Here is a 27,875-nt window from a genome sequence, read left to right as displayed (position 1 = left end):
CCGTTGGCATCCACTCGCAAATCAGCATCTTTGGAAGGGCGGGGGAAGGTGTTACAAAAAGCCCATTTCGGAGAAGCTGAAGCATCTCGGCAAATGAGCTGGAGCCTGATCTGTGTGTAAGAACAGAGGCATGAGCTCTTAAAGCTGAACATCATCACCTACTAATAGGCTGCGTCCCAGTCGCCCAGGGAGCCGGCAGCACTGACACGTGGCTTTGGTATTTTCTACTAGAGAAGCAGCCACACACTGGGCACCTGACCTGCAGCGCTGCGATTCCCTGCGAAGCTGAGGATCTCTGGCAGTGTGTGAGAGGAAGCGTGGCCTGCAGCCCTACTTTGGAGGCTGCTGCTGAAGTGCACGTGATGTCTCAAAGCAAAGTGTGAGGTGACTGAGTGGAGCTTTGCCCCATGCCCAAGGCCCGTTTGGGTACTGAGGGCAGTGTGCTCCTCTCCATTTCCCCTGCAGCCAGATTAAAGCTTCTCATCCAGTTGCCCTCCCGCTCAGGACTGCAGGTACTTGGGCAAGACCCCCCAGATCCAAACCAGCTGCTGCTTTTGTTCCAGGTACGGTTCAGAATGAGAAGGGGCCTGTGTTTCTGATCCCTTCCAAGAAGGGGAGGAAGGAATTTCTACCAGATCAGCTGATCTGCTGCCTAGAGCAGCAGTTAATCTCTAACTTCTCATTTCTCTGCTGCATTGGTTGTTGGGACTGTCCAGATAGTGGGATGAGAGGTGGGGGACACAGCTGCCACCTCTGTTCTTTAATTCTGTGGGAAGTCAGCGCTGCTCCACATTGCTTGGTGACTCATGCACTCATCCCAAGCTGGTTTGGGTGCTGCTAGCAACACTGTGCAGCTCAGTGCAGGCTGTGGAGTCTGCCTGGCAAGCAGGGAAATGCTTTGCAGCTGCCTCCATTATTTGTTCAGAGCTAGCTCAGGTGTGTCTGCATGAACCGCATTCACTGTGGTGCCAGACTCCTCCAGAAGGGACTGGTGGGAGCACCCATTGCTTAGCGTTATGCCTGAACCATAGATACAGGAAGCAGAGCCTGCTGCAGCCTTGGCTAACCGAGTGAGTCGTCTGTCTCGAGTAGCAGAGGCGTGTGTTGCTAGACATAGAGGCCTGGGGTGAGACCTTTCTCCCAACCCCCCCATCCAGTGGGTTCGTGCTAACTCAGGAACCAACAAGGATGGAGAAATGGCTCCACCTCTACTGCAAAGGACTCGGATTTATTTGAAACCTCTGGGTTTATATCTCGTGAATCATGTTTTCACACCTAGCAGTGCTAACATTGTGCAGCACCGCATGGCACCCTTGTTAGGGTTTCAAGGTGCTCCAGGGTGCTGCCGCACCATGGTTGAGAATTGCTGCCCTACAGTGTGGGGGTTAATCTGGAGTAAGGCCTGTGGATGGTTGTGCTTCAGTTGAGCACTTGGACCACAATGGCAAAAGGAGGCATTGGCTGGAGGTTTCTCATCCTGCTCTTGCTTGTTGAGGAATGCGCTGTTCCTGGTGTCTTGATGCGCACAGCTACATGGGAGCTCCAGCTAGTCTCCAGCGAGCATTGAAATTCCCCCTTTGCAGAAGCCGTGCACCTCGGAGTGGGAAGCAGTGAGGCAGATTCCTGCCTGGCACAATGGTATCAAAAGCTATGAAACTCTATGAGAAATGAATTCAACCCCCCACTCTTTGATTTGCTGCAGTTCCTCATTCCTTACTGACTCCCTGCACATCGTGCTTGGCTGTAGTAGCTGGTACCAATGGCTGTAGCATCCCCTGGTTCTTATTTGTGTCATGTGTTGTAGGTAATTACTCATGACTCTTCCCCCTCTTTCCCCAACCCTGTCTGTCTAGGAAATATCCTGCTCTGGCCATCTTTCCCCTTCACTCTATGGCTGGAATAGTTGTAGTGGGAGCCAGGCGCTGTAAATCTCCCCTGATTGTCAGTTTTGTGGCAGCTGGAGGCTGAAGGAGAAAAACTGGATGACCGAAAAAGGTATTGTTAAGTAAAAGGGAGGCCATGTGTGCATGTCCACGTCTGTGCCTCGCTCATCCAATTATGTAACACGGAGGGATCCTTTTTAGGAGCCAAAGGGTGAAGCTGGGCGGGGCGCTGGGGGCCGTGGGGAGCGGAGACGGCCCCGAGCCAAGAAGAGATTCCAGCTTGAGCAGCCTCTTCGCTCCCTGGGCTCATGTCCGTAAACAAACCCACAGACCTGCTCCAAATCCACACCCCCTCCGTTAGCAAAATGCCTTTGCCCTCCCTGCTTTGCAGACTGAGATTGCCTAACCCCAAGGAGAGGAAACGGGGCTGTCTTCCTCTCGCTGCTGGGGGTTATCTGGGAACCTGTTTGCAAAGGGGAGCAAGGGATGGAGCGGATTATTCTTGGGTCCCAGAGTGTTGGGGAAAGGAACTAGAAGCATTTAGAAAATCAAAGTCCTTTTTTGAATGGGTGAGTCAGTGCCGCAATAAAAGCTCAGGCTGGGTGCTCAGAACAGGCAGTGGCTGCGACCTCACACCATGCCCCGAATCTGTCCTCGTTGGCGGTGGTCATCACTGTGTGAAAAGGCCAGGGGCACAGGTGCTGTGGTGATGGGCATGGTATGACCTCCTGTATCTGGAGCATTTTTGAGATACCAGTTTGGACTGCTCTTATCAAAGGGGTGGGAGAGACCATAGAAGTGCTTGGTGTCTGTCTGCTGAGTCTCTCAGAACCAAGCGTCTGGGAAACTAGATCCACGTGATGTGGGCTCAACAGTCCTCTTTGCAGGAGGACCCAGATCAGGGCAGCCTGTCGATGCCAAGAAAACAAAATCAAATCAATCCCACAACCCAAGAGTCAAGCGCTAGGGGTGGGGGCTGTAAATCCCAGAGCAATGTGGCGCTGGTTCGTGGAAGTCTTTGAGGACCAGGTCACAGTGGGGAGAAAGCCTGACCCTGGCTGCCACGAGAGGCTGATCTGCATACCCTGACATGTACCCCCAAAATAGACTTCCTGGAAAAGCCTGTCCCCAGCCCAGCTTCCCCAGGGACTGGTCCATCTTTGGAGAAACTACAGCTGGCCATAGGATTAGGCAGTGCTGGTCATAGGGTGAAGAACGCTTCCCCTGCCATAGAGTGCCCCTCACCCTGCACCTGTGGGGTGAGGAGGGTGGTGTTGTTCAGGTAAACCTGGATGTCTGTAAGGCACAGCGAGCTTAAAGGATGTTGGGTTCTGGTTTGGGAAGGGCTGCAGAGTGCCTGGTGGTGATGAGCCAGTGAGACAACACCCCTGCATGCAAGTCCCTGAGCAGGTGGCCTGTCGTTGCTTTTACCTGGGTGACCAGGCTCCCTGCTTCACTAGGGTTCCTCTTTGTACTGACACTTCAGTGTTGCCTTTACAGATGGCCCTAATCTCTGCCTTTGGGCTCTGTCAACTTCACCCTGAGGCTAAGTGCAGCAGTGCTGTAGTAATTTGCTTGGCTTTGTGTTGAGGCCTGTGAGTGGCTGTAAATGCATGGGAAGTGGCAGCAGCAAGTGCCTGCCACTTGGGTGAATGGGGTGTGGGGCACGCATCTGCGAGACGCTGTGCAGTGGAGCTGGCACACACAAAGGACAATAGGTGCAAGGGTCAGTGCAGTCGGCGCAGGGTGTTAGGTCAATTAGAAGAGCAATGGGGTGTGATGGGGATGATAGAAAGGGCAATAGTTGGTAGCACAGCAGTGGTAGGGTTGCAGGAAGGATGCCTCCCACGAGGCATGCAGTACTGTCTGTTCAGCGACATGCATGGGGCCAGGGCATGCTGAGTTCATACATGCAGAATGCTTGCTGCATGGTCCTACAATGGTCATGGGAAGCAGAGTGGTTGTGGAAGCTGTAGAGGCAGTTGCAGCCAGAAAGTCTGGAAAGCTAGCAGCCACTCCATGGCAGGATCCAGCAGAGCCAAGGCTGCTTGCTGGGGCCAGCTGCCCAAATCTGCTGAGCAGCAGGTGAGTCAGGAGGCCAGGTCAGATGCCTACGTGGTTTGGCTGCTCCGCTTGAAGACTTTGTCTCACCTGAGTGGGTCTCCTAAAGTTCCTCATGCTGCCCTCAAGTGCCCCGGCTGCAGTGATGCTTTATTATAACACCTGAATGTGTTTAGAGTCCACCCTCTTCCCCCAGTTTTTCCTCTCTGCTGTTTTCTTGTTCCATCCTGAGCTAACGTAGTGCTTGTTCACTCCTGCACGGTGCGTCTGCTTCAAGTATAAGACCCTGGAGCTGTGCCCAAGCCAGAACTTTGGATCCAAATACCCCTGGATTTGGGACAGCTTTAGATCAAACTCTGCACACTTCCCCCAGGCTCACTTGCACTCTCACACTGGCTTTTCGCAGTAAGCTCTTCTAGCCAATTCTCGTCCCTCTCCCCCCAGGTCCTGAGCATCACCAGAAAGAGTTGCTTTTTATCCAAACTGCTAATCCAAAGAGAAAGAGATTGCATCTCATCACATCCTGGCTGCCTGCATTCAGTAACCTGAGCAGGGCTCGAGCGCACCCGCCAGGCCCCGGCTCGGAAGTGTGTGTGTGTGTGTATATATATATATATATATAAGGGAAATGTGTGTATGTGCAGTGAGCTGTGATGGTGTCAGGTTCCTCAAGGCTGGAGCAAGAGTTAAAATAAATGCAAAGCATCCCTGCCTCAGACAAGAACTTGGCGTTGCCTGGCCTCCTGTTCATTCGGTCATGCTCATCAGCCTTTCCAGGTCTCCCCCTCCAGATGCTTCTGTTAAGCATCTTTACAAAATGAAGTGGATGCAAAGGGGCCATGCTATCTTCCCTGTTTAATTAATGGTCCCCTCCTTGTTCACAGCATGGCAGCAAAGAGGGGAAAAGTAAGATGTAGATGAGTTGGGGTGGTTGGGTATGTGTGAGTTGGACTGAGGATTAGAGTTCAGGCCCAAGACTGAATTGAGACTCGGGTCTACAAATGTAGGAGTGATGCTTTGTGATCTATTCCAGCAATGCTCCGGACGCCAGCTGGTCTCCCAAGCTCTCTGCCATCTTGGCCACTGGAAGGCCTCATAAAATCAGTTATTTTGACTGTTTCTGGTTCTCCTCAGATTTTGTCAGCCTCTGAGCCAGGACGAGAAAATTGGAGACCTGGTGGATTTGGATCCATCCTCTAACCAAATCTTCAGAGTAGCTGGGGGCTAATACTTCTGCTCTCGAGTCTCCAGTGTGGGGTGGCGGGGGAGTTTCTGGGAGTCTCGGGTGTAGCATAGAGGAGCACTGGGAGCTTGCGGGGCGGCTGGGGGGCTCGGGGACTCTCTGGTGTGTGCAGTGTACCAGGCCAGCCAAAGCTGTGTATGAGCCCCTGTAGTTTAGCTGCTGCAGAACTGGAGCTTCGAGTGCTTCAGGGCTTTAACTGAAAAGTCTGTAGAGCCAACAAGTGACGGTGCAGGGAGCTGAGGGGTGTCCATCCCAGGACAGGCTTTTTGTTTTGTTACGAGTCTGCATTGAGGCCCCAAGTGAAGTGAGGGCCCCACTGTGCCAGGTGCTGCACAGGGTTTCATCTGGGTAGGGAAGATGAAGGACAGGGGAGAAACAGGTGCAGAAGGGAGAAGTGCTGGGGCAGGGAACAGAGCCCAGGGGTCCTGAGTCCCAATACTGTGTGCAGTCCATTGGGACCATAGTTAGTCTTCCACATTCTGAAGCAGATGCATTATGGTCTATCTCCTGTTATGCCTGGGCTTACAAGATCAACCAAAGCTGTCAAGTCTTTCTCCATGTCAGTGGTTTGACTCCAGGCCAAGCTGATGATGGCAGAAAGGTGGTATTATCTGCTGGCTTTTTGGATACTCCTCCTTGTGAGAGGTCTCAATCCAGATCACAGCCAGCTCAGCCCATCTAGATCTGTGTAAATGTTCCAAACCAGGCAAGCTGGTGGTGGGTGCTGCCTCTTGCATGGATAGATGAAAAGCACTGGCACGATGCCCTTTGCTGCTGCAAAGTGAAATCGTATGTGTGAGCGAGATGTGATTACATTGCAATATTTCTCCCTCGCTCTCTGGGTTGAGGCTGGCTTAACCTCTGTGCAGCAGGGAGGTTGCTGACCTGCTTGTGCCAGGGCTACTGCAGTCAGGTTTGCTTTCTAAATACCATCCTGTGCCTGGGCCAACTGCAAGTATCAATGCCATTGCACTTCGCAGTGGTGGGCACAAGGCGGAGCTGCTGGACAGCCAAAGACTGTCCGGTAGGTTAAAGAGGACCTAAGAGCTGTACAGCCGAGAACTTGTCTTGCCACTGTGTGCGAGGTGCGGCTGGGATGGTGCTGGGGAAGTGCAGCCTGTTGTTAACAAGGCTGGAGCTCTGATCTGTTTTTTGGCATTGTCTCAGCTGATGAGATGCATCTCCTTTCCTTTGTGGAAAAGAAACAAGCCTCTTTCTCGGTTATCAAGAAACTTTTTTGTCATTCTTCGGCTGAGTCTTGTCTAATTGCTCCTGATTCCACCTTCGTATGACCATAGTTCAGGAGTTGGCAAACTATGGCCCAGGGGTTGCATCTGGTCCATGAAGAGATTGACTTTGGCCTGCAGCAGCAGGTAGCAGAGGGGACTGGCAGCAAGGCAGGCACCTTCTCTGCCTTGCACCACGTGTTCCTGTAACAAGTGCCACTGATCCCCTCCAGAACAGCCAGCAGACAGCTCCCCCGTCTGCTTTGCCCAGCTGCCTCACTTACTTTTGCCACCAAATTTGCTGTTCCACGTTGCTGTTTCAGTGGAAATTGGTAGCACTGAGTGGCAAAGGTCAGTGCAAGCTACCACGGGGAGAGAGCAAGAGAAGAGCACAGAGCAAGGAGGGCTGAAGTACTGTAGATAAGGTGTGGAGGAGATTGGTGGCCCATGAGGTGTCCAGGTTGCAAGCAACGGGCCCTGTTTCCTAAAGTTTTCCTACCCCTGCTATAGACCCCCATCTCTTCCCAGTACCCCGTTAGTGTGTCTCCCTCTCTGCCCAGCCCATAAAAAATGTGCGCTGTTACAGACTCTGGCTGTTGAGCTCCACTTGCGGAGATGGATTTATTTCTGTGTCAGCCAAGAGGCTGGCAGAGTGGTCTGGTATGGAGATCCACATGGGCCTCTTTGCCAACCTCAGGTATTTTGGGTTTTGCCATGCCTGAGTGACAGAGGTTCAGGCATGGCATAAGAGCTACAGCATTGGCCTCCACATCTACCAGCCCTTCGATTATTCTGTGAACATTTTCTGAACTGCGATTCCACCAATAAATCGACCCTTCTACCCACCCAAACTCCAGTGCTTAATATGGCCCTGCCCATGCCTTCTGGGTAGATGCGTTAGAAAAGCCAGCTCTGGTGTACACAGTTCAGCTGCTGCAGGGGGCTGAGACAAAGTCCGCTTCACAGGTGTGATTGCTACCTGCTGGCCATCTACTTTCCATTGACTTCAAGAGGGGATGAAAGAGGCAGAAACAGGCCCCAAGGGTATTTCAGCCTTGCCTTTTTTCCTGACTACAGTACCAGCATGTATAACCACATCATTTCTCGTGGCATGAGATTCACCGAAGGTAAAAGCCTTGTCATTAGGCTCGTTGGCGGAAACTCTCCTTGGCCAGCTGAGTACAAGGCAGCAGGGCAGGGTGGCACTTTAGAGATAAACTGGTTGAAAGACAGGTGCTGTCATAGGCAACAGCCTACTCCACTGTTCACAGCATCTGACACAGTAGGCTGTTGCCTATGAAAGCTCGTGCCTCTCTGAACCTGTTAGGGCCTAGTTATGTTTCATGCTGTGAGCTGCACAAATCCAGAGTTAGTGCTTGAAGCAGTTGCACTTTAAGGCTAAAAACCATCTCTGACTCTCCCCCACCTGCACAGCTGTGACTTGCCACTTGAGTAGGGGCAGGACTAGGAGCTGTAGCTGGGAGTTGCCACCAGAGGGCTGGTGAGCCAGGGCAGGCTTCTGTCCCTGCTGTATGCATGTATGCATGTATGTATGTATGGGGTGTGAGAGGTCCTGGGATACTGGAGGACTTCAACTTGGGCAGCACATCTGGAGCAGGAGCTGCGTAGTATCAATCAGAGATGCTCCTGCATAACTTTGAGCCTCATAACGAGTGCTTAAAACCACTTTAAGGTGTTAGTATAGGACCAATCGAGGGGTTAAGAGCTCTAGGAGCCAGCCAAAATTGCTGTGTAATAAGGCCCCAAGTCTCTACAGTGCCACCCTGCCCTGCCTTTTGCTTGACTCCAGACTAAAGTAGCTAGCCACCTCTTTGGCCAGCCGGTAAGGGCATGTGTCAGAAGTGAAGGGTCCTGACTTCTGTCCTTGCCTGCCTACACCAAAGCCATTAGATCTGATGTTCACAGCGATGAGGTTGTTGCCCTCAGTTGTTCTGTCTTTCTAATAGACCCTGACTTACAAAATGACCCCTTCTTCCCTCCCACGCTGGTAGCCTCCTCCTGAATCTACTGGACACTTGTGTTTTCCTAAGGGGTTGTGGTGAACCTTACCAACACACACAAGTGACCTGCCCCATGTGGCTTTTCCTAACCGCCTAAATCTAACTTCTAGGACAGGTTCATCAGGCTGGCAGGTATAGCTTTAGCATCTTGGAGCCATGCATGACTCCAAGTTATTCCAGCCTTGGCTATTCTCTGTCCAGACCAGGCCTTGAGCTCATTACACCTGCAGCCTTAGGTGAATACAAAGAGGCTCTGCTTCAGGGCTGTTCGCTCCAGCAAGGCCCTGCTCCATTCTCTTCTCCGACCCCCAGCTCGGCTCAAACTGGCCACGATGGAGGTTGCTTCCTACTGAGGCAAAGTCACTGTGAACAATGGGGCTCTGTCTCCAGGACAACCATTAAATTACCATAGACTCCCCCTACCCCCTTCCCCATCTCTCCATCCTGTCAGACTTCACATCCCTACCTCCTTGTCTCAGATGGGATTTTTTTTCCTTTAGCTCAGCACTGTAGCCAGTTTAATTAGCCCTCCCCCCAGGGGCTCTGCATCGGGAAAGCCAGCCTGCTGGCACCCCAGTACCTATCGAATGAGAACAGGATCAAGCGGCTGTTCACATGAGCGCATGTAAATGCAGGGTGAGGGAGAACGGACAGAGGATGCTGCACTGCAGTAGGCCAAGGTAAAAAGGATGATGACGTCTTGCAACCCATTGGATGCTGCCCATCACTGGAAAGCCACCGCTCAAGGCTCAGATTCGCACTGTAGGAGGGGGCTGCCCATCAGCAGCGATGGACCCAGCCCATGCTGGGATAGCAGGGAGCCGTGCAGCTCAGGGGTGATGCTCATCCCTGGAGTGCTGCGTGGGCTCAGGAGGAGAGCAGGAAAGGGCAGTGTAAGTTGGTCCTGAGGGTGGTAAGCATAGCTGTGGCCTTATAGTAACAGTGGCATTAAAGTTCACACCACTTGTATGAACAGGACCCCACCCCCAAGTTACTCTCATATTGGAGCCTCTCTGCCTCCCTCTGCGAGCTCTGTTGTGAATGCAGTGTCCCGCTTTGCTGGTCTTCCGCATTGACTACAGACTACACGTGGACTGCGCTCTAGGGGTGGCTGCATCTTCTCCCTGTCCCCTGGATTTGGAGAGCCAGAACTGGAATTGTTTGATGTCAGACCAGCTGTCACAGGCATCTTGGAAAAGGCGAGCATGATTCAAGGAGCTCATCATAACTTCAGAGGTTTGCTTTGTTTTTCAGTCACTCAGTCTCATTTGCTCCTCAAGCCAACAGAGCTGGCAAAAACAAAGGTTCTTGGCAGCCTTCTTGCTCCTATTGACATTATAAAGTGCCACAGACCTGGAACTTTGCCTGGCCCTCTTAGCCATCGGCGTGCAGACCTGCCTGCTCTCCCTGCCAGGCCTCAGCTAGCCTCCGGCTCTCACAGCACCTGCTCCTTATAGATCCATGGAGGCCAGGGACAAATGGCTCAAGGCAGGTTACTTGGCAAACCAATGTTCACCTTCCAGAGCACGGGGGCAGGAGGGACTGAATACCCAGTGGCAGGATGAGAGATCTTGCCTTGGATGAGATGCACAGCAAAAGGGCTTCCCAGCTATGGCTCTTGAATACCCCATGGCACCTCTAGAGGTGGCTGCTCCTTCTTGTTTCCTGCCTAGATTGCTAATAAACTGGCTGACATTCTTCCTCCCTACATTTCCCCCTCGCAGTTGATTTAATTGGAGATGTTCTTTACTCCCTATCCTAAAGGCCTGTGCTGTTTTCTGGGGCAGAATGGCTGCCCTGTTCCACACAGATGGGCTGGTGTTGCAGTAGGAAAGTGAGTTTATTAACTTCTGCTTGACTTCAGCTCTTGAATAACAACCCTGAAACCCTCAGAACAGGACCAGAGGGGCAGAGTGGTATGGGCATTTAGGCATTGCTTCCACCTGGCACCAAGGAATTGCCCCTAGAGGCAAGGAAGGGACTCATGGCTCCCTGACCCATCTATTAGCTTTTACCAAGGTTGCCAAGAGGTGAGGACAGTTGTGATTGTGGGTTTTTCTTTGCAATGTGGCCACCTCTTTGCTGGAGGCCAGCCAGATCTTCCCTCTTTTCTCTCAATGGACCAGAAGGGAATGGGAGAGAGTTTGGATGTAGACCTCCACTGTTGGGCACATCTCTGATCGATCTCTGCCCAGTGCCTTTGTTTCACTGGGTGGAGGCTGTTCTGGGCCTTGGCATCTTCCGTTCTTGCCCACCCGTCCATTGAGTCTGGAACTCTGAATTTTGAGGAGCCTGCGGCGAATCTGGGGCAAGTCTCCCCATCTGTAAAACACCAATGAAGGGGCTTGCATCAGTTTGAAACCGGGCTGAGTCCTACTGGTATAGCGCCCCTATACTGGTGGGAGGAGGTTTCATGGCACTTATGGTGACACCAATGCAAATACCCACAGGCAAGATGCATCCTGAGATTCTCTCCTGTTTACCTGTGTCTGTGTAACCTGCTGATCCGTTGGCTCTATATTGGACCCAGAGTTGAAGTACATCTAAACACCTCATGCTCTTGGACACCAGGAGACTGAAAAAGCTACTAAGAGGATGCTGTAAGCACCTTGCTTATAGGTTACACCACCTCAGGCTTGGTGAGGCAGCACTGCATGGAAAAAAAGTCACCCTCCTAACTGGCATAGCTGTACCCAGCATCTTGCCATCATCATTTAACCTTCCTTAGGACCTAGTTTAAGCTGCCCCAGCACAAGAAATCTGCATCTTCTCTAGGGCAATATGGTTTCCCCTGTAAGCCCTGGTAGGTGTAGACAGGCCACCAGGCTGCCATGGGGTGGCACAGGAGTGTCAGTTGATCTGAAACCACGTCATGAAATTTGTGTAAGAGGGAGTTAACCTTAAAGTACCTCATCCCTTATCTCTGAATCTGGACTCCATGTATATTCGTCACCCAGAAGGAGCTGGTTCCCAGCAGTAGAAATCACATGCTCTGTCACACATCAGCAAAAGCAATCTTCAGGGCTGCGTGTGTGTAAAATAAATAAATTAACAATAGTGCTGGCTGTTGGCCCAATCCAGTTGTCTCCAAACACCTGGGAATTTTGGATCCTGACTTTGTGACTCTGTCTGAAACAATTTCTCCTCTAGAAACAGCATGCTTCCAACATTGGCCACTATGCTGCAGCTAACTCCATGCTTTGATTATAGTTACAGGATTGTTTTAACCATATCTGTCCTTGGTTTGGCACTTAAGATGCAGTGATTAAATAAGCACCGGCTGACTTTTCTGTATGGAGAACGGAATAGGCTGTCATTTGGCAAGGCAGGGAAGAAAAGGTTTTGAGGGAAATAATATTTCTCTTGGGTTCGAAAGTCCTCCTGCCCTGGCTTGCAAGGGGTTAACAGCATTTTCTGTATTTTATTACTGAACTCAGGCTAATGAAGCAATCCACTCTAAACAGGTCCTGGCTAACAGAGACCAACCTCTCCCCAGGGCACTGCCAGAGCTTTAATTGGCTCAATAAATACTTGATGAAGATGTTATCGAAAGCTGGGGAACTTCTCGGCTTCATTAAAGCAAGGGCCAGGGACAATGTTTTATTGCATCTTTTCCATGCTTTCCCGAGTCCCCATAGATGTGGGGAGCACTTTGGTCTCAGCTCTGATGCTATTGATCATTTAGAAAAAAAAATGTTTTATTGTTTTGTGATTGCGATTAGTGCTGGGGAAGGGTGCTGGATTAGGGCCCCAGAGAGAGAAATTCTTCCAGCTACATAGTCACTACATGTGTATATGCTCTCCCTCTCTTTCTCTGTTTCTGTAGCAAATGCCACAAAGCAGCCAGCGAGGGTCTTGCGGTCAGAAAGGAGGAGTAAAATGAAAGCTGATGTTCTTTTGCTCTGTCCCACGTATACAACAAAGACAAGTGGGAGTAAAATCTGCCTTTCTCTGCCTCCTTTTGCCCAGGTAGAACCAACACTACACAGGGCATGACTTGAAAGCATCAAATCTAACCTACATCTTAATAACCTCCCAGTCTTGCTTCACCTCGTTTGCATTGACGTAACGCCACTCCACTGATTTTAGCGGAGTCCCTATGCATTTAGCTTAACAGGTGTGAAATTGGTAAGACATGCTGTTCAGGGGAAAAACACCCAGCATGAAAGTGTGGAGGTTGCCGCTGCGCTGACTGAGCACTTCATCAGGATGTGCTTGGGCTGGGGGTACAGAACACGTTGTTCAGAATTTATACTATTGTAAACTTTTTACGGGGCAGGGAGAGAGAAACATTTCCAGTAAGCCAAGGCGATGGTTTACTTCTTTTTCCCCTCTTCTTGGCCAGAACTTTAAAAGGGCTCAGGATGCTTCATATTCTGTGATTTATAGAAGTTTCCCCCCCCTTTCCTGCCTCTACAAACAACTTAGCAATGACCTGGGCAGAGGACAGTTTGTGTAAAGGTGTCTGATCCAAGTTAGCCAGCTTTTGAATGTTAGCAGAAATGTATGACAGGATAAGAGAAAAGGCAACCACATAACGTTTGAGGCAGTTGAAGCATCAACAGGGCTGAAAGCTGAGGCCAAGGGTGAAAAATATTTTCTGTTTTTATTTTCCATTCTTCTAGCGGTCGTTTCCTTGGCTGTACAAGTTACTCTCGAAAATGTTCTGCAATTAAAGTTTTCAATGCTTTGGAAGTGTGGTTTTGACCTATTGCTCTAGATCAGGGGTGGGCAATTATTTGGGCCCATGGGCCACAGAGGGAGTTTTGGTGAGCTGTCTTGGGCTGGGGCAGAACTCTCCCCACCCTCTTCATGCAACAGCTCCCCAAACTTCCTAAGCAGCCCCATCCTGTCCACCGAGCCGGGACCCTGCCCAGGCGAGTCTCAGCTGGTTTCATGGAGACCCTGGCATCGTTACCTGGGAGGCATAGATATGCTTGTGGCCCTCTTGCATCTCCATGTGTTGGACATCCCCTTTGACTACCTTGGTCTCATCTGCCTTTTTAAATTCCCATTGGCTGAAATGTATTTAAGTTGTCCCAAGAGGTTCAGGTCTCCACTTCTGGGCAGAGTACTCAGTAACTTCATGGAAAGAAAGGATGAAGTTTTACTTCAGGGTTCAAAAGCTTTCATTTTATCTCTTGCAGACCTAGATTAGAATCCCACTGGAGTTCAGAAATGCAATTCTGTCGGTCATCTTGGGGCTTGCCTCATGCAGGGTTGCAGTGGTTTAAATCAAAGCGTGATCACAGATTTTGTTCGGGCTGGAGGGACCTGTAGTCCATCTCCCTTTCCAGAGATTGGATCAACTATTCCTAAACCATCTCTGATGGATATTTGTCTCGCCCATTCTTTAAAATCTCCCATGAAGGGAATTCTTCAACCTCCTGAAATAACCTGTTCCAGGACTTAACTATCCTTCAAGTTAAAAAGATTTTTTGTAATCTCTGATTGCAGCCTGACTTTTTGCAGATTCGTGACTACTACTTCTCCTGCTCCTGATGACCATGACAACAGTTGATCACCAATCCCTATAACCACCTCTTTCTTACATGTTTAAAGACCATTATCATGTCCTTTTAGTCTTCTCTTTTATAGACTAAACAAACCCAGTTCTTTCAACCTTTCTCAAAGGTCATGATTTCTAAACCTCTTATCCTTTTCCCTACTCTCCTCTGGACTCTCTCCAATCTGTTTACATCTTTATTAGTGTGATGTCCAAATCTGGATACAGTCCTTCAGCTGAGGCCTCATCAATGCCAAGCAGAGCAAAATAATGACCTCCTGTGTCTTTGACAAGACACTCCTGTGAATACCTCCCAGAGTGATGTATTTTTTCGCAAGAGCCTCACATTGTCGACTTGTATTCAGTTTGTTGTCTGCTGTAATCCATCACTCTTTTCCTACAAAGCTGCTGCCAAGCCAGTCCTCCCTCATTTGGTATTAGTTCAGTTGATATTTTCCTTCCTGAGTTGTACTGCTTTGCTCTTGTCTTTATTAGGTTTTAGTCCATTTCTACGATTATCAAGATCATTTTGATTTCTAATCTTGTCCTCCAAAGTGCTCGCAAAACTCCTTTGGTTTAACATCATCCACAGACGTTATCGGTGCACTCTCCTCCATCATCCATGTTATTAATGAAGATACTGAATTATACCATCCCTAAGCTAACCTATGAATATGTGACTCGTTAATTGAAATGAGAGTATCCATACAAAGGTTACGCCGGCTTAACTATATTGGCTTACACTTGTGCAGCTTTGTGTGTGGACAAGGCCTTCGTTACTCACCTTCAAGCTTGAAAGGAAGCTTGACTCATTCACCTGGCCTGGTCCTTTCCACCTGCAAGGAATACAACAGGTGGTCCACCAAACTAGTCCCAGCAGACCATCCAGTCCATAAGAACCAGGCAACCTTGGGACCTGTTCACCATTACTTACCCAAATCTTCCCCCTAGTCCAGGGCTTTCATTGCAAGGCACTTACCTTCCCACACCAGTAGCCCCTGTTGCTTTTTGTGCCATCCAACCTGATCCTCATCTCCAGGGCTTTCATGCTCCTCTCATCTTGATGGGCCCCTTCAGCTGACCTTGGAGTTCCATCTTAAGCCCTGGTATTAAACCGGCTCTTTTTAGCAGTCACTTCATTCCTCCATCAGCAGCTATTTCAAACAGAGGACCCTTACGGCATGGACAAGTTATGCACCTCCAGACGAGAAGCCAGGACCCACTGCCTCTGCAGTCTGTCTTTCTGCACTGGGCATCATCAAAGCTTTTTAACATCTGAGTCCTGGGCAGGAGGGCAGTTACTATCTATTTCTGCTTTTCTCTCTAGCATGCGGAGATGGTTCAGTGATGGGCTTGTTTTTCTTTCTTTTTGGTGCTATTTCTGCATGAAATACCAGTGTGGAAATAGCAACTTATCAGCGATCCAAAATAAAACCAGCTCTGTTTGTATTTCTAAGTGGATATATTTCTACCTTGTTTCCTCTGTGTGTGTTTGTCTGGTCTGGTCTGCTCTGGGGGTCTGTGCTGAAGTATTAGTCCTCTGGCAGCACAAAAAAAGTACGTGTCAACTGAATTCAGGTGCCACATTGGCAGCCTTGGGCAATAAAATCTATTCATAAGAAATATTAACTCTTAACCATTTTGTGGCATTGGTTATATATTTAGTGCAGTACTCTGCTTGATGGGAATGCTATTTTACCATAGCAGTTTGGGTTTGAATCATCTGGGATTTTCTATTAATTGATTTGTCTTGCCTCAAGCACTGAATAAAATTGCCAAAGCCAAAGTAATTTGGCTCCTGGCTTTTTAATGTTGATAAATATAATTTCCACCTTCTCAGGTTTCTACTGTGGAATTATTGTATGCAAAAACAAGCGTGCTTGTCAGGGAATGAGAGGTTCTTCACTGACTTCAGCAGACCCTGGTTCAGAGATCCGATGTGGGTAGAGCAGTTGTCCAGCTGCTAATGGGAATGTCATAGTTTCATAGTTGTTTGAGGCTGGAAGGGATCTTACAGATCATCGGGTCCAGCCCCCCTGCACTTGGGTAGGAAAAGACCACTGGGGTCAAATGACCCCAGCAAGATGGGTGCCAAGATGCTTTTTGAAGATCGCCAGGGTGGGTGACTGTACCACCTCTGAAGTTGGAAGAGGCTTCCCCCCCGTAAGTATGTTATTGGGTGTTTTCTTTGTCTTCAATTGAAGCACCCAGTACTGGCCCTTTTGAGATGGAGCAGTGAGCTAGATGGGTCCTGGTGTGGTCCAGCTGGGCAGTTCTTCCCAATCCTTAGTGGAGCCGCTCATTCTGGGATAGTAGAAGGCTCTTCTTAGCATAACTGATATGATTTGACTTCCATTTTATTCCTCTCCTCCACTTTGTGTCCCCTTTCTCTGTGGCTTCCCTGCTTTTCCCCAGCTCCCCCGAAGAGTGTTCATTGAGGCGGTGGTAACCACTCAGGATAAAATGCCACGTGCAGTCTTACAGATGGGCACTGCCCAGTACAAGAGATGGGAGCAGCAGGCACGCAGGAGCTGTTCCTGCAACACGAATAAGGCTACAGTTTGGGTACCTTCTCGAGATCGGTCTGCTGCTTTCTCTGCAGCTGAAGAGGCACCTTGGCACAGGGGGAGCGGAGTGAGTCTGGGTCATTCTTCTCCTCTGCCCCTGCATTCAGCCTCCAGGTTGGAAAGCAGCGATAGCCTATAATGAATTAAAAGCCCTCAAGCCTGTGTTTATGCAGTCACAAGAGCTATGCCTTGTAACCATTTGAATGATCAAAACAAATAAATGTACGCCTGAGATTTATGAGTGTTACTTGGGCACTGTTGCCTGATTATGGGGTTGTTACAGCAATAAATGAACTGTGTCCTAAAAAGGGATGAGCCAGGTCATTTGCACTGAACAATCCAGTGATTTTCCCCTCTTGTTTTGTTTTCAAACGGCTCATGAATGTGCTCTCTGTTATGTCCAGTTTGCTGTTTGGATACTTACAGGGTGCCGCCAGTTCAGTGAGAGTAATCAGTATTTGAAATTCAAGCTGCTTTAATTGGATGGAGTCACATATTGTGTTTCTGTCTGCTGACTGAACGAAAGGTATGCCTGCGCTGGAAAAAAAAAAAATCTTGTGATCTTAACTCAGGTTGGCTAAACTGAAGTAGCTAACTCAGGTTAAAATAACAGAGAAGACAAGGCAACTTGACTTTTAATTTGAGGTTGCAGGGTAAGTTCAAGCCAAAGAACAAGCCTGAGGTTGAATTCAGATTGCAAACCCAAGTTACCTTGCCTTCACGTTAATGCGGTCACTTAGTTAACTTGGATTAGTTGACCCAAGTTCAAAACATGCTTTTTGTTCAGCATAAATGTACTTCCACCTCTGAAAGTGAAAAGTCTGGTGCTGATGCTTATAACTCCACATTCACATTTCTCAAACATTAAGTTAAAAAGTAGCTATCTGGGGCATAAGTCCACACTCATTTGTGCTTGCCTTTCCACAAGCACACACCAGTCCGTGAATATAGTAGAGAAAATTAAGTCTGACTAAACATTCAATTTAGTACCTCTAGGTATATTCTTGCAGCGTGTACTGAGTTTTAACTCTATGTCTGTGAACTTCTGTCACACACTGAGATAATGTCCAGGCTAGGATGTATGTGTTAGTTAATAGGTTGTAAACATGGCCTTGTCCTTAGAATAGGCAAAGTTTAACACCGTAAGAAGTGCATGTGTTGATTGTGGTTAGTTTAGCATGACCAGCTAGCACGAGTTTAAAGACGGTAAGGCCATGCAGTTTGCTACAGCAAGACCTGTGTTTAAGCCAACAAGTTTTCAAACAGGACCATTTAGTCTAGGCAGGGCTTATATTATCTTGCTTTGTAAGGATGATAGAAACCTGGCTTTTGGTCCCAAGAACATACTCGTATAGCACTTCCATAAGAGAGCCCTGATCTTATTGCAATACAAACCAAAGCATTACTTACTAGACGTTTCTCTATCCTTATTCCCTCAAATCAGTGACAGCCATCTAGCCACCCCATTTGCCCAAAGGAGTCCTAGAAACCGGCTCTGTCTGAGCATACAATCCCACAGCAAATGAAGGTGTGGGTTGTGGCAGACATTCACATAACCACATTAACGCTAATCTCATTACAACGGGTACTCATAGCAGTGAAGATGTGTCAGCAGGGGCTTCAGCGTGATTAGCTATTAAGCTAGCATGCACTGCAGTCCCATCTTTGTGCTGCTGTGTGGACGTATTGAGAGAAGCTCCAGAGACCTTTCCTGCTTCTTAGCACTAGCACCCTACTGATTTTTCTTTTATTTTCTTCTTGGTTTCCTCTCTGCATGTGCACATACTGAAAAGTACCTAGGAATTTATAGGCAGGCATTTAAACTATTTAGAACATTAAGGAAGAAGCGCAGTGAGAAACAGTTGAGTTATAGCCTTATTCTTGACAGCCACTAGTAGCACCTGTAGTTCTTGCTGCTCTCTTACCTTGCAGTGTTTCTATTAGCGCGAGTACATTTGCACGGGGAAGCAGGCTAAGCAGGCCTTGGCTTGAATGCCCAGCCTGAGAGGAATGCAGACAGTCTGGCAGAGTGCAGGTTAAATAAAGTTTGCCTTGGCAGAGCCTGTGTTCTTGGATGTACTACGAGCCGCTGGGGCGTAGTGGTGACGGAATTGCAAGCATGAGCGTGAGCTGCCAAGTGGGCCGGCTCTTCGGATGCTGCTGTCTGCAGGGACTCTTGAAGGACTGGAGAAACTGCAGTTTCTTCTCCCACCCCGGATAACACTTGACTGTTCTTTGTAGAGACAGGGACAGAGTAGAGATGGGGCTGCAAATTTCCCAGATCAAGCCATACTACATCCTTCTCTTCAATGCAGTGGAGCTGAGACCTGGTTCCCTTGAAATCAGCGGGTCTTGCCGTTGACTTCAGTAGTATCGGGGTTCAGCTTACAATTCCCCCAGTGCTGAAGTGTACCACACGCTACAGAAACATTTTGAGAGGCAGTGAGAGCTTGGAAGTCCATGTCTGATTGACAGCAGTGGTAACTGCTGTTACTTGAGAGAGTGGTTTAATGTCTTGGCTGGTGGGTACCTGCAGTTGATTTAGTAACATTTCCTGGCCAGCGTGGCTGGTGCCAATGGCTGCTTTTGCAGCGGCTGCACATGCCTCTCAGCCCTTATGTGGAGTGACATTCCCCCGGGCACAGTCTCAGGATTTGCAGGTCGTTACCGTATAAAGGGCGCAGTCCTGTCACAGCAGGAGGGCCGACAAGACATGTTATTGGCAGGTTCATACTTTGCTTTTAATGGATGTGCAGCGCAGAGTGTTGGATGCGAGATGCAATGATTTCATGACTTTCTGGTGATGGAGTTGAGCTGTAAGAGATGCAGGGGGTGGGGAACAGGCCAGTGAGATGGATAAAAAGAACCACGTCATTTACCCCTCTCTGTCCTAGGTGTTTATGGCTTTGATCTCCAGAAGGACCTTGAATAATTCCCTAGGGCCTCCAAGCTAGTTTCACCCCTGAGCACCTTCTCTTGTACCTGCCTTGGCTTTTCTTCCCACTCCACCCCAAGTGAGAGCTGGCCTTGGGCACAGGCAGACTGATCCCTGAATGCTCGCTCTCCCTGCCTGCCACAACCCCAGACCTGGGCTGCTTGCAGCTTTCCAAACACAGGCATTATGCTTGTCTAATTTGATGACATGAAATGCACAGCCTGTGCTCCCTCAGACAGAAATCACTGAAAAGTGACTGGCTCTGCCTATATTTGCCTGTCTGTAAAATGGAATTAATAAGTTCTACCTGCATTGCAGGGGTGAGGAGGCTGAGCTAATTAACACTTGAGGAAGCAGCTGTGATATGCTCTAGGGCACTGCTGCAAAGAGCACAGGATCTTATGAAGCCTGTTTCCCCTGTCTAGGAGTCTTGGACTGGCAGGAGGTGTCTGGAGGAATGCCTAGTCTTCTCCTGTTTGACCCCTCTCTTTCTCTATAGATGGTTAGAAGTGCAGGTGGCCAACCTGACCTGCACTCAGCACTGGGTCCAGTACCTCCGGGTGCTGCAGGAGTCCATATGGCCAGGAGGAATCTTACCGGTGGTGCCTAAGCCAGCCAGGACCCAGGAGCAGAAGAAGGCAGCAGCCGAACAGGCCTTGCAGAGCCTGATGGAAATACTGCCTGGTGAGTTTGCCGCAGCATAAATAACCAAGGGCTTCTAGCCACAGCATCAGGTTAATAGCCACAACCTCTTTTGAATAAGGCAGGGTTAGTCTTAGGAATCTGTTGCATCTCTTGTTAAAGCCTCCCTTTTATTAACTCAAAGAACAGGTGCAAAGGAGATGCCTGGAGCCGGTCTCTTTTGTACTGTGGGTGTTGTACGCTGTGTGGGGGGTTACGCACTGCAGGAGGATACAGCCAAATGAAGCAGAGCTTTGAAGACTTGACAGCCACCATTGGGAACAGAACCAGGCAGAGACTACCCCTTTCCCTCTCCTCTCCTCTCCTCTTCCCTGCCCTCATCGCATTTGGCATTAAACCATTTGAAAAATAGCACCTCTCTCTGCAGTTTTGACACCATTATCCACCACACTATAATTCATGTCCCGGCAAATTTGCATGATGTTATGAATGGCCTATGTATGAAACTGCTGCTAGTGCCAGAGGTATTCTCAGTTAGTCTTAGCCCTGAGCGACTCCAGTCACCTTAGATAATTCGCACAAGCTCCTCAGGAAACAGCAGTGATGCGAGAGCCTCCAGTCTGGCATCTCCTTGATATGAGCTATCTGGTTTTGTGCCCTCTGTATTGGTGATTTACTAGGTGATGCATTTCCCTCTGAGCTACTCATTAATGAATTGGTGTCGCAGGATTCTGGGCTGTGAAAGTACCATCCTTCAGAGGAGGCTGAAAACAGAGGTCTTTGCTGTTTATCTTTTAAGAATTTCAGGGGGAGGTGTGTGGGGGTACTTTTCCTTCACACTCAACCTCATAAGCCCTGGTGTCCTGGCCAGGTGGTCATCTTTCACATTACCATCTGCCAGCATCTCATATTGTGATTCTGTATGCTTGAAAACAGCTGCAGCTGAATCCCTCTGTGAGTAATTTATACAACACTGTATCATTAGTATTTATTATTTGCATTACCGTAATGCCAAGAGCCCTCTGTGTCTCTGTGAGGAAGGGCATTTTCTACATATGTTGTTTATTATTACTAGCTAGCAGCTTTCACAGCAGCCTGGAAGCCATCTCCCACATTTCGTTCTGGAACTGGATGTCATTCTGATATTAAGGCTGAGCTTATGGCATGTTTATTTTTTTGGCACTTCTGCATTCAGAGGACAAATCTGTGTCTTTGGCTAATTGATTAATCTGTTACCCAAGTCCTTTTTGCAGCCACTGCATAGAAGTCCATAGTGAGGTAAGTTTGCCCTGGATTGCATATTGACCTTTAAAACCTGTGTCTGTCTCTGATGTTAACAGACATAATCCTGGAAATCCTGGGGACAAGCAAATGTCAACTGAGCTGGAACTTGGTACTTGAGTCTCTGCATCAACCCATCATGAACAGGTAGTGTTGGTCATGGGCCTCTCTTAGCTTCTTCCCCTGTAGTGAGGCAGTACATTACATGGTGAGTGCCCTTAATGGCTCAGCAGTTGGAAAAGATGGGAAAACTGGAAGAATCCTTCAACCTGGTAGGATCTCTCACACAACTTCAAAACAACAAACTAGTCAGTGCGATCAGAGTTTTCTCAATGAATCTTCTGACTTAATTGATGCACATATGTCTTGAGAGGAAACCAGATCAAGTCATGTGTTGTCCCTTTGTCCAGAGAAGTATATATGTGTATGAGTGTGTCTGACATCTATGAACACATGCACCATGCAAGCGAAGAGCAATAATCATATCATGCACTGCAGAACTGAGAGACAAGCACATATCTGTCCATCAAGCCCCCTTGCTGTTTTTCCTCCACTATCCTTCTTTGAGATTTATTCTGCTTTTCCAAACTGCTCGGTGTCCAATGCTCAGGACTTTGAAGAGAAAACACATTAGTTACCATTGAAACATTTTCTCCTCCTCTTCCAATGAGTGGGATTTGCTGTGTGTACATACCCCAGATGGATGCTCTAGCCCCTAATGAACACTGTAGCTGGGAGCGCACCTCACATGTTTCAGGGCTTGCTTTTGTGTGGTGGAAGACTTGCCAGACTCAATTGATGGGCCTGTTCTTTCTCCTTTGTGTGTTTCAGGCACCTGGTTTTCTCCTTTTTAGATATCCTGCTGGAGATTTTGAACCTTGACAACTCCAGGGATGAGCCCAAAACCACAGCCGTAGCTCCCTCAGTCTCTAGCCCTCTTGAGAGAGGAGGCATTTCACCTCGCTAGCTAAGCTCGGTGTTGCCAGTAGTAAAGTGAGAAGAGCCCACACGCATCAGCTGATTGTCATGCCATGCCTGCTGCACAGGTCTGGGAGTTTCTTAATTGACTTTTCCAGCCAGTCCTAAGTGGAGCTCCTTTCAGGCTTCTCCTTGCTGGCCAGGTGACTAGGTCCAGCGTAACGGAGAGGAGATGTCCGTGTGCAATGCGCTGTTCGTTCCACCACACGTATGATGGAGAGCAAGGAGCTCTCTGCTGGAAGGTGCTTAATTTCTGTTGGGGTGGGCAGTGTGCTAAGCAGCCAGTATTGCTAGTTGTAAGTCCATGCCCTGCATGTCTGAACAGCCCTAACCTGGAATGATGGGCAACACATGAAGTTTACTTCCATGGCTGGAGGCTCTGGCATGGACATGCAGACACATTGCTGCGGAGATCTCATTGACTCCCACCAGAGAGTAAAGAGAAGAAATAAAACTCTTGTTACTACTGACCAAATCCCCCATTTTGCTCTTCACTGGACAGAGGTGGAACCCTACTTCAGTTCTTCCTATGAAGGAAAGTTGTCCGAGATGGAAGAATTCCCCATCCCATCTCCCAAAAGAGGTGAGATGGCTGAATTAACAGGAGAGAGGAGGAAGCCTGGCTATAAAGACTCCCTCCCTAAGCTGCTGTTCTCAGTGTCTTCAAGTACATTCCATGCTTAGTTCTTGCTTTGATCTGCCCTCTTAGCCTGAAGAAAGGAGATTCAGAGAGAAATCTTCCCCTCTCCTGGATAATGAAGTGGAATATCCTACATGGAGATCCTGGAGAAATGAACATAGCCCCAAAACATGTCCATAAGCACCACAGACTCTCCAAAAACCTCTCCCTGGGAGCTCAAAAGTGATGACAAGTGCCTGGCTTGTCTTAGGCGTAAGGGAGGTTTCATAGTCATCACTCAAAGACCATTTCTCACTGCCCAGTCTGACAAGGGGAGGGGTTGCAGGGTCCTGTAAGTGTTCCTGGGTTACAGGACAGGCGAGCAATGGCCTTCCCTGACCTTCACCAGCATATTTCTCCTTTTGATTCATGTTATCTATGGTGCTGCTCACTTGGAAGGCACAGGCCACTTTGTGCAGAAGATGAACAGACCCATGTAAGGCACATGGGTCAGTACACAAGCTTCTGAGCATAAGATCCATAAACTCCTTTGAGCATTGTTGAGGATATTGTACAGATTTTGCTGGTTGTGAAGGGGAAGAACAGAGCAAAGGGCATTAGGACTCCAGGGTTCTGTCTCCAGCTCTGATCAGCTTCGAGTAAATTATTGCTCTAAAATTGAGAGAGGCACTATTTTCAAAGTGGTTAGAGATCAGGTATGCTATAGAAATAGCATATGATGGTACTGCCTATGTATTGCCTGGTAGAGTCTGCTGCCAATACACTATAGGCTTCAGCCAGCTTGCCACTGTTGAACTGATGTCACAGCAGGTGAGCTAGTGCCATGAACAACAGCAAAGCCAATTGCTGTTCCTCCAGCTCACAAACCACCTTTAATTAGGGCATGGGTCACAGTGTAGATAGCACAGATTTATTCATCCAAGAGGCTATTTCTGCCTGTGATTCTCTGCAGTTTAATGTGGCTATTGGGCGAGACCTAGCAAGAAAAAAGTCTACAGATAATCACAGCTGGGAGTCCCTGTTACAGGATCTCCCAGTACATTTGTTTTCTGTACAACAGGGAAACTGAGCTGAAAGGGAAATGCATTGGCATGTCATGGGGGGTTTGGTTGTAGCAGCATGTCACAGCAGCCCACTACTCAAACAACTGCGTTAGAACTGAGCATGCAGCATTATTTTCGCTGTAGGAAATTTTGAACTGGGAGCCACGTTAAGACAAGCACCTGTATCTTTGAAGGCACAAACCCTACTGATGGGCACTGTGTCCCCTACATATATCTAATCTCATGTGTGTATTTATTGTGTATTCCTGTGTATCAGTCTGTCTTCCTGGTAAAATGCTGTGAGGGATGGGATTAATGCTACACGTGCTGAAAAAGTATAAATACTAATGAGGGAGAGAAGTCTTGTGAGATGGTTAACATAAGCCCCAAAACTAAAGGGAAATCTTGTGAGGTCAAGCAGATTGGGGGCTGGTGATGAGAACATGCAATATCAGTAACATCTTTTAGGGAGAAAAGTGGCCTCTTAATTGGAAAGGGTGAAGGCCCTTTAGTTGAGTTGTTGGAGAGAGATTTGGGCAAAGCAGGTCCTGTGGAGGACAGCCCCACAGGGGCAGAAGAATGGGATTGGCAGGTGATAGTTGATAAGCCCTTTCTGTTTCTAGTTTCTCCTCTTGGTCGTTGGGTACAAGGCTAACCTTCACTATCCCACTCTCCCTTCCTCCTCACTCCTAAGCCAGGTTTTGCTTCTCTTGCTCATAAGTTTGTTTTGCAGCCTGTCCTGACCGTTCTTGCCTGAGTGGAGTGAACAAGAGGCCCATCAGCCAAGGCACAATGCAAAAGTGCTGGGCTTGGTGCTTCTTAGTTTAGTGCCTCCCCTGTTTTTTTTCTGGTCTGCTTCGTTGAGCTCATTTCCATCACTGTGACTTCTGTTTTTGAATATTCAGTCATAACTCACCACATGCCAGAGAAAACACTGTAAAAAGGCCGTTTGAAGGGAAGGTTGGGCTAGGCACTAACTGCAAAGCAGGCTTGCCACTCTACACATGGAAGAGCGTCTAATACGTGCCCTCCTCAAAGCCACCAGAAACAGAATTGGGAAGCAGAGGGTGTAAGCCGGGGCTTCCCGTCTGGCAGCAGGGAGAGGGGAGGGAGGGGTTCAACTTCTAACATCCCTGTCTTGAGCTGTGGCACAACTTGAGTGAATTCGTTTTCATTCCTCCTGATAGAAATAGCAAGAGATTTCCTTTGGTGAACTGAGATGTGCAGAGCCGAAGAGTGTCAGCTACTCGCTGCTGTATTGCATTGCTGCTTTGTCTTTACACTGTGCTTATACCTTTCATCCAGGGATCTCAAAACACTTTGCAGACTTGAATTCAGCTCTGGAGCTCACCTGCCTGGTAAAGTGATAGTGTTATCTCTATGTTTGCTTGGGAAGGAGCTCAAGCAGAGAGACGTGCTTTGCTTACATTCACTTTGTGATTTTGTGGCAGTCAGAAATAGCCTTCAGGAGTCCTGAACCCAAGGCCTCAGGTTTAACAATTAGACATAACCCCCTTTCGCTGAGAGGGACAACGCAAAATGCAGTTTCCATCCCATTTCTCTACTCTTAACTATGAGATTCAATCCGTCAACCCCCTGTTTCTCTCCTTCAGAAGACCAACGATACCTCAAAATATTCTGTCCTTTGGGTGAAAGTTAAAAATTCGGCTGGTTGGGACATCTTACCGGCCACAATCTGTATTTTTTTCTTTAAGGAACACAAATCATAGTTAGAAGATAAATGTTCTCTTCAAGTTCCCATCTTTTGCAAATGCAGTCCAGTTGGAGAAAAGCAGCTTCCTAGAGTCAGCTGGCTTGAGCTGAAAGTTTTATCTCTTTTATTTATGTTTGAAAATCATAAATAATACTTTTGTAATTATACTTTTTAAAAGGCTTTAATCCACACTGTTCTTCTCTGTATCTGTCAGCCTTCTGTTGTTGAGAGGCCTCTAATAAACTTCTAAGTCTGCTAAAAAAGGACACTGGTAGGAATTAAAGTGTGACAAGGAAAGCCTTCACTGTTTTGTCATATATAGACAAAAGCCCTGCATGAGGTCATATGAGGGCTCTGTCTTCGGACCCGCACTGTTCAACATCTTCATCGGTGACTTGGATGAGGGGGTAAAAAGCCCCCTGTTCAAATTTGCTGATGACACTAAGCTGTGGGGGGATGCGGGCACGCTAGAAGGGAGGAATAGGCTACAATCAGACCTAGACAGGTTACAGGGGTGGGCGGATGAGAACAGGATGGGATTCAACACTGACAAGTGCAAGGTGCTGCACCTGGGGAGGAAGAACCAGCCCCATCCCTACAGGCTGGGGAACTCCCTTCCCATCAGGGCAGAGGCAGAAAAGGATCTTGGAGTCATTATTGATGCCAAGATGAACATGGGCCGGCAGTGTGGGGATGCGGTCAGGAAGGCCAACCGCACCTTGTCGTGCATCCACAGACGCATCTCGAGCAGGTCCAGCGAGGTGATCCTCCCCCTCTATGCAGCACTGGTCAGGCCGCAGCTGGAGCACTGCGTCCAGTTCTGGGCGCCGCACTTCAGGAGGGATGTGGACAGCATGGAGAGGGTCCAGAGGAGGCCACTTGCATGATCAGGGGGACAACAGGGCAGGCCCTACGAGGAGAGACTACGGGACCTGAACCTGTTCAGCCTCCACAAGAGAAGGCTGAGGGGGATCTAGTGGCCTGTTACAAACTAGTCGGGGGACCAGCAGGCATTGGGGGAGTCCCTGTTCCCCAAAGCACTGCCAGGAGTGACCAGGAGTGACAGTCACAAGCTGGCAGAGGGGAGGTTTAAGCTAGATATCAGGGCAACTAGGATCTGGAACCAACTTTGAAGCTAAGTGGTGCTGGCTCCTACCCTGGGGGTCTTTAAGACAAGGCTTGACAATCACCTTGCTGGGGTCGTTTGACCCCAGTACTCTTTCCTGCCATGGCAGGGGGTCGGACTCAATGATCTGCTCAGGTCCCTTCCGACCCTACTAACTATGAAACTATAAGATATAGAACTGAGAACAGCTCGGGGGGGCAGGCATCAGACCATACCTTAGAGGAGCTTTATCGATGAGCTCTTTATCATGTAAAAGAAACAAAAAAAGTAAGCAGTGGTGTTCAGCTTGATCCACACGAGGAAGCGATCAAGTGGACACATTACTGTACCTAGGAGATGGGTTCAGTTCATATCTCTGCCACTAACCCATTGGGTGACCTTACGCAAATCACTTTACCCCACTGTGTCTGTTCCCAATCCTACTGTGTTTCTGTTCAGACTGTAGGCTCGGTACAAGCGGGCTCGGTTTCTTGTTACGTGCAGCACCTAGTACAATGAGGCTCTGATGTTGGTTAGAGGTTCTAGGCTCTACTGTCATGTGAATAATAATCCTATGCCCAGAAACATGTCAGTCACTCATTCATGTACAGAAAAATGACAGCTGCACACTTAAACTAAGTACAGAACATCTGCACCAAATCCCCATATACAAAATGTCTGTGTCAACTCTTTGTGCACTTAGTTTTGTATAAAAGTACTGCAGCTAATCCTTGTGTAGAACAACGCTGTCTTAAGGAGCCGTGTAAAATAAAATCCAGCACCAAATAGTTCTGACTTGTGTTCTCATTGTGGCTGCATATAATAATACCCTGCCTTAAAATGTATTTCTGCTCTTGGATTGAAAATGCATACTGGCTAACAAGTGTCCCTATAAAGCACCTGCTATGAAGACAGATGGAAGTAAGGGGGTAGGGTGGGGGGACAATAAGAAAAGGGTGAGAAGTGATGGAGGATGCTGTTGATAGCTCTTATTGTAAAATCATTAGGAAGCAAATCTTTTCAGAGAGGA

At 48.4% G+C, this 27,875-nt stretch overlaps 1 protein-coding gene across 4 annotated transcripts in view; it reads left to right on the top strand.

Moving 5' to 3' along the window:
- The window catches only part of SNX19 (sorting nexin 19), a 41,386-nt gene extending 13,717 nt beyond the window's left edge, over positions 1-27,669 (top strand). The window contains exons 10-12 of one of the 4 annotated variants that reach the window (XM_090027135.1): positions 19,942-20,126; positions 21,425-21,512; positions 22,197-27,669. In XM_090027135.1, coding sequence (XP_089883261.1) covers positions 19,942-20,126; positions 21,425-21,512; positions 22,197-22,332 — 409 coding nt within the window. In that variant the 3' untranslated portion in view covers positions 22,333-27,669. Of the gene's footprint in view, positions 1-231; positions 1,833-1,853; positions 1,996-19,941; positions 20,127-21,424; positions 21,513-22,196 lie in introns of those variants that run through there. The other 3 variants (XM_090027137.1, XM_090027136.1, XM_090027138.1) reach the window with 3 other exon arrangements.
- Positions 27,670-27,875: the final 206 nt, after the last annotated feature.

Source organism: Crocodylus siamensis, chromosome 14, assembly GCF_052110815.1.
Source record: "Crocodylus siamensis isolate JL-2025a chromosome 14, ASM5211081v1, whole genome shotgun sequence".
NCBI classification, from domain to species: domain Eukaryota; kingdom Metazoa; phylum Chordata; order Crocodylia; family Crocodylidae; genus Crocodylus; species Crocodylus siamensis.
Note: the sequence above shows the minus strand (reverse complement) of the source record. Positions and strands in the feature narration are given on the sequence as shown.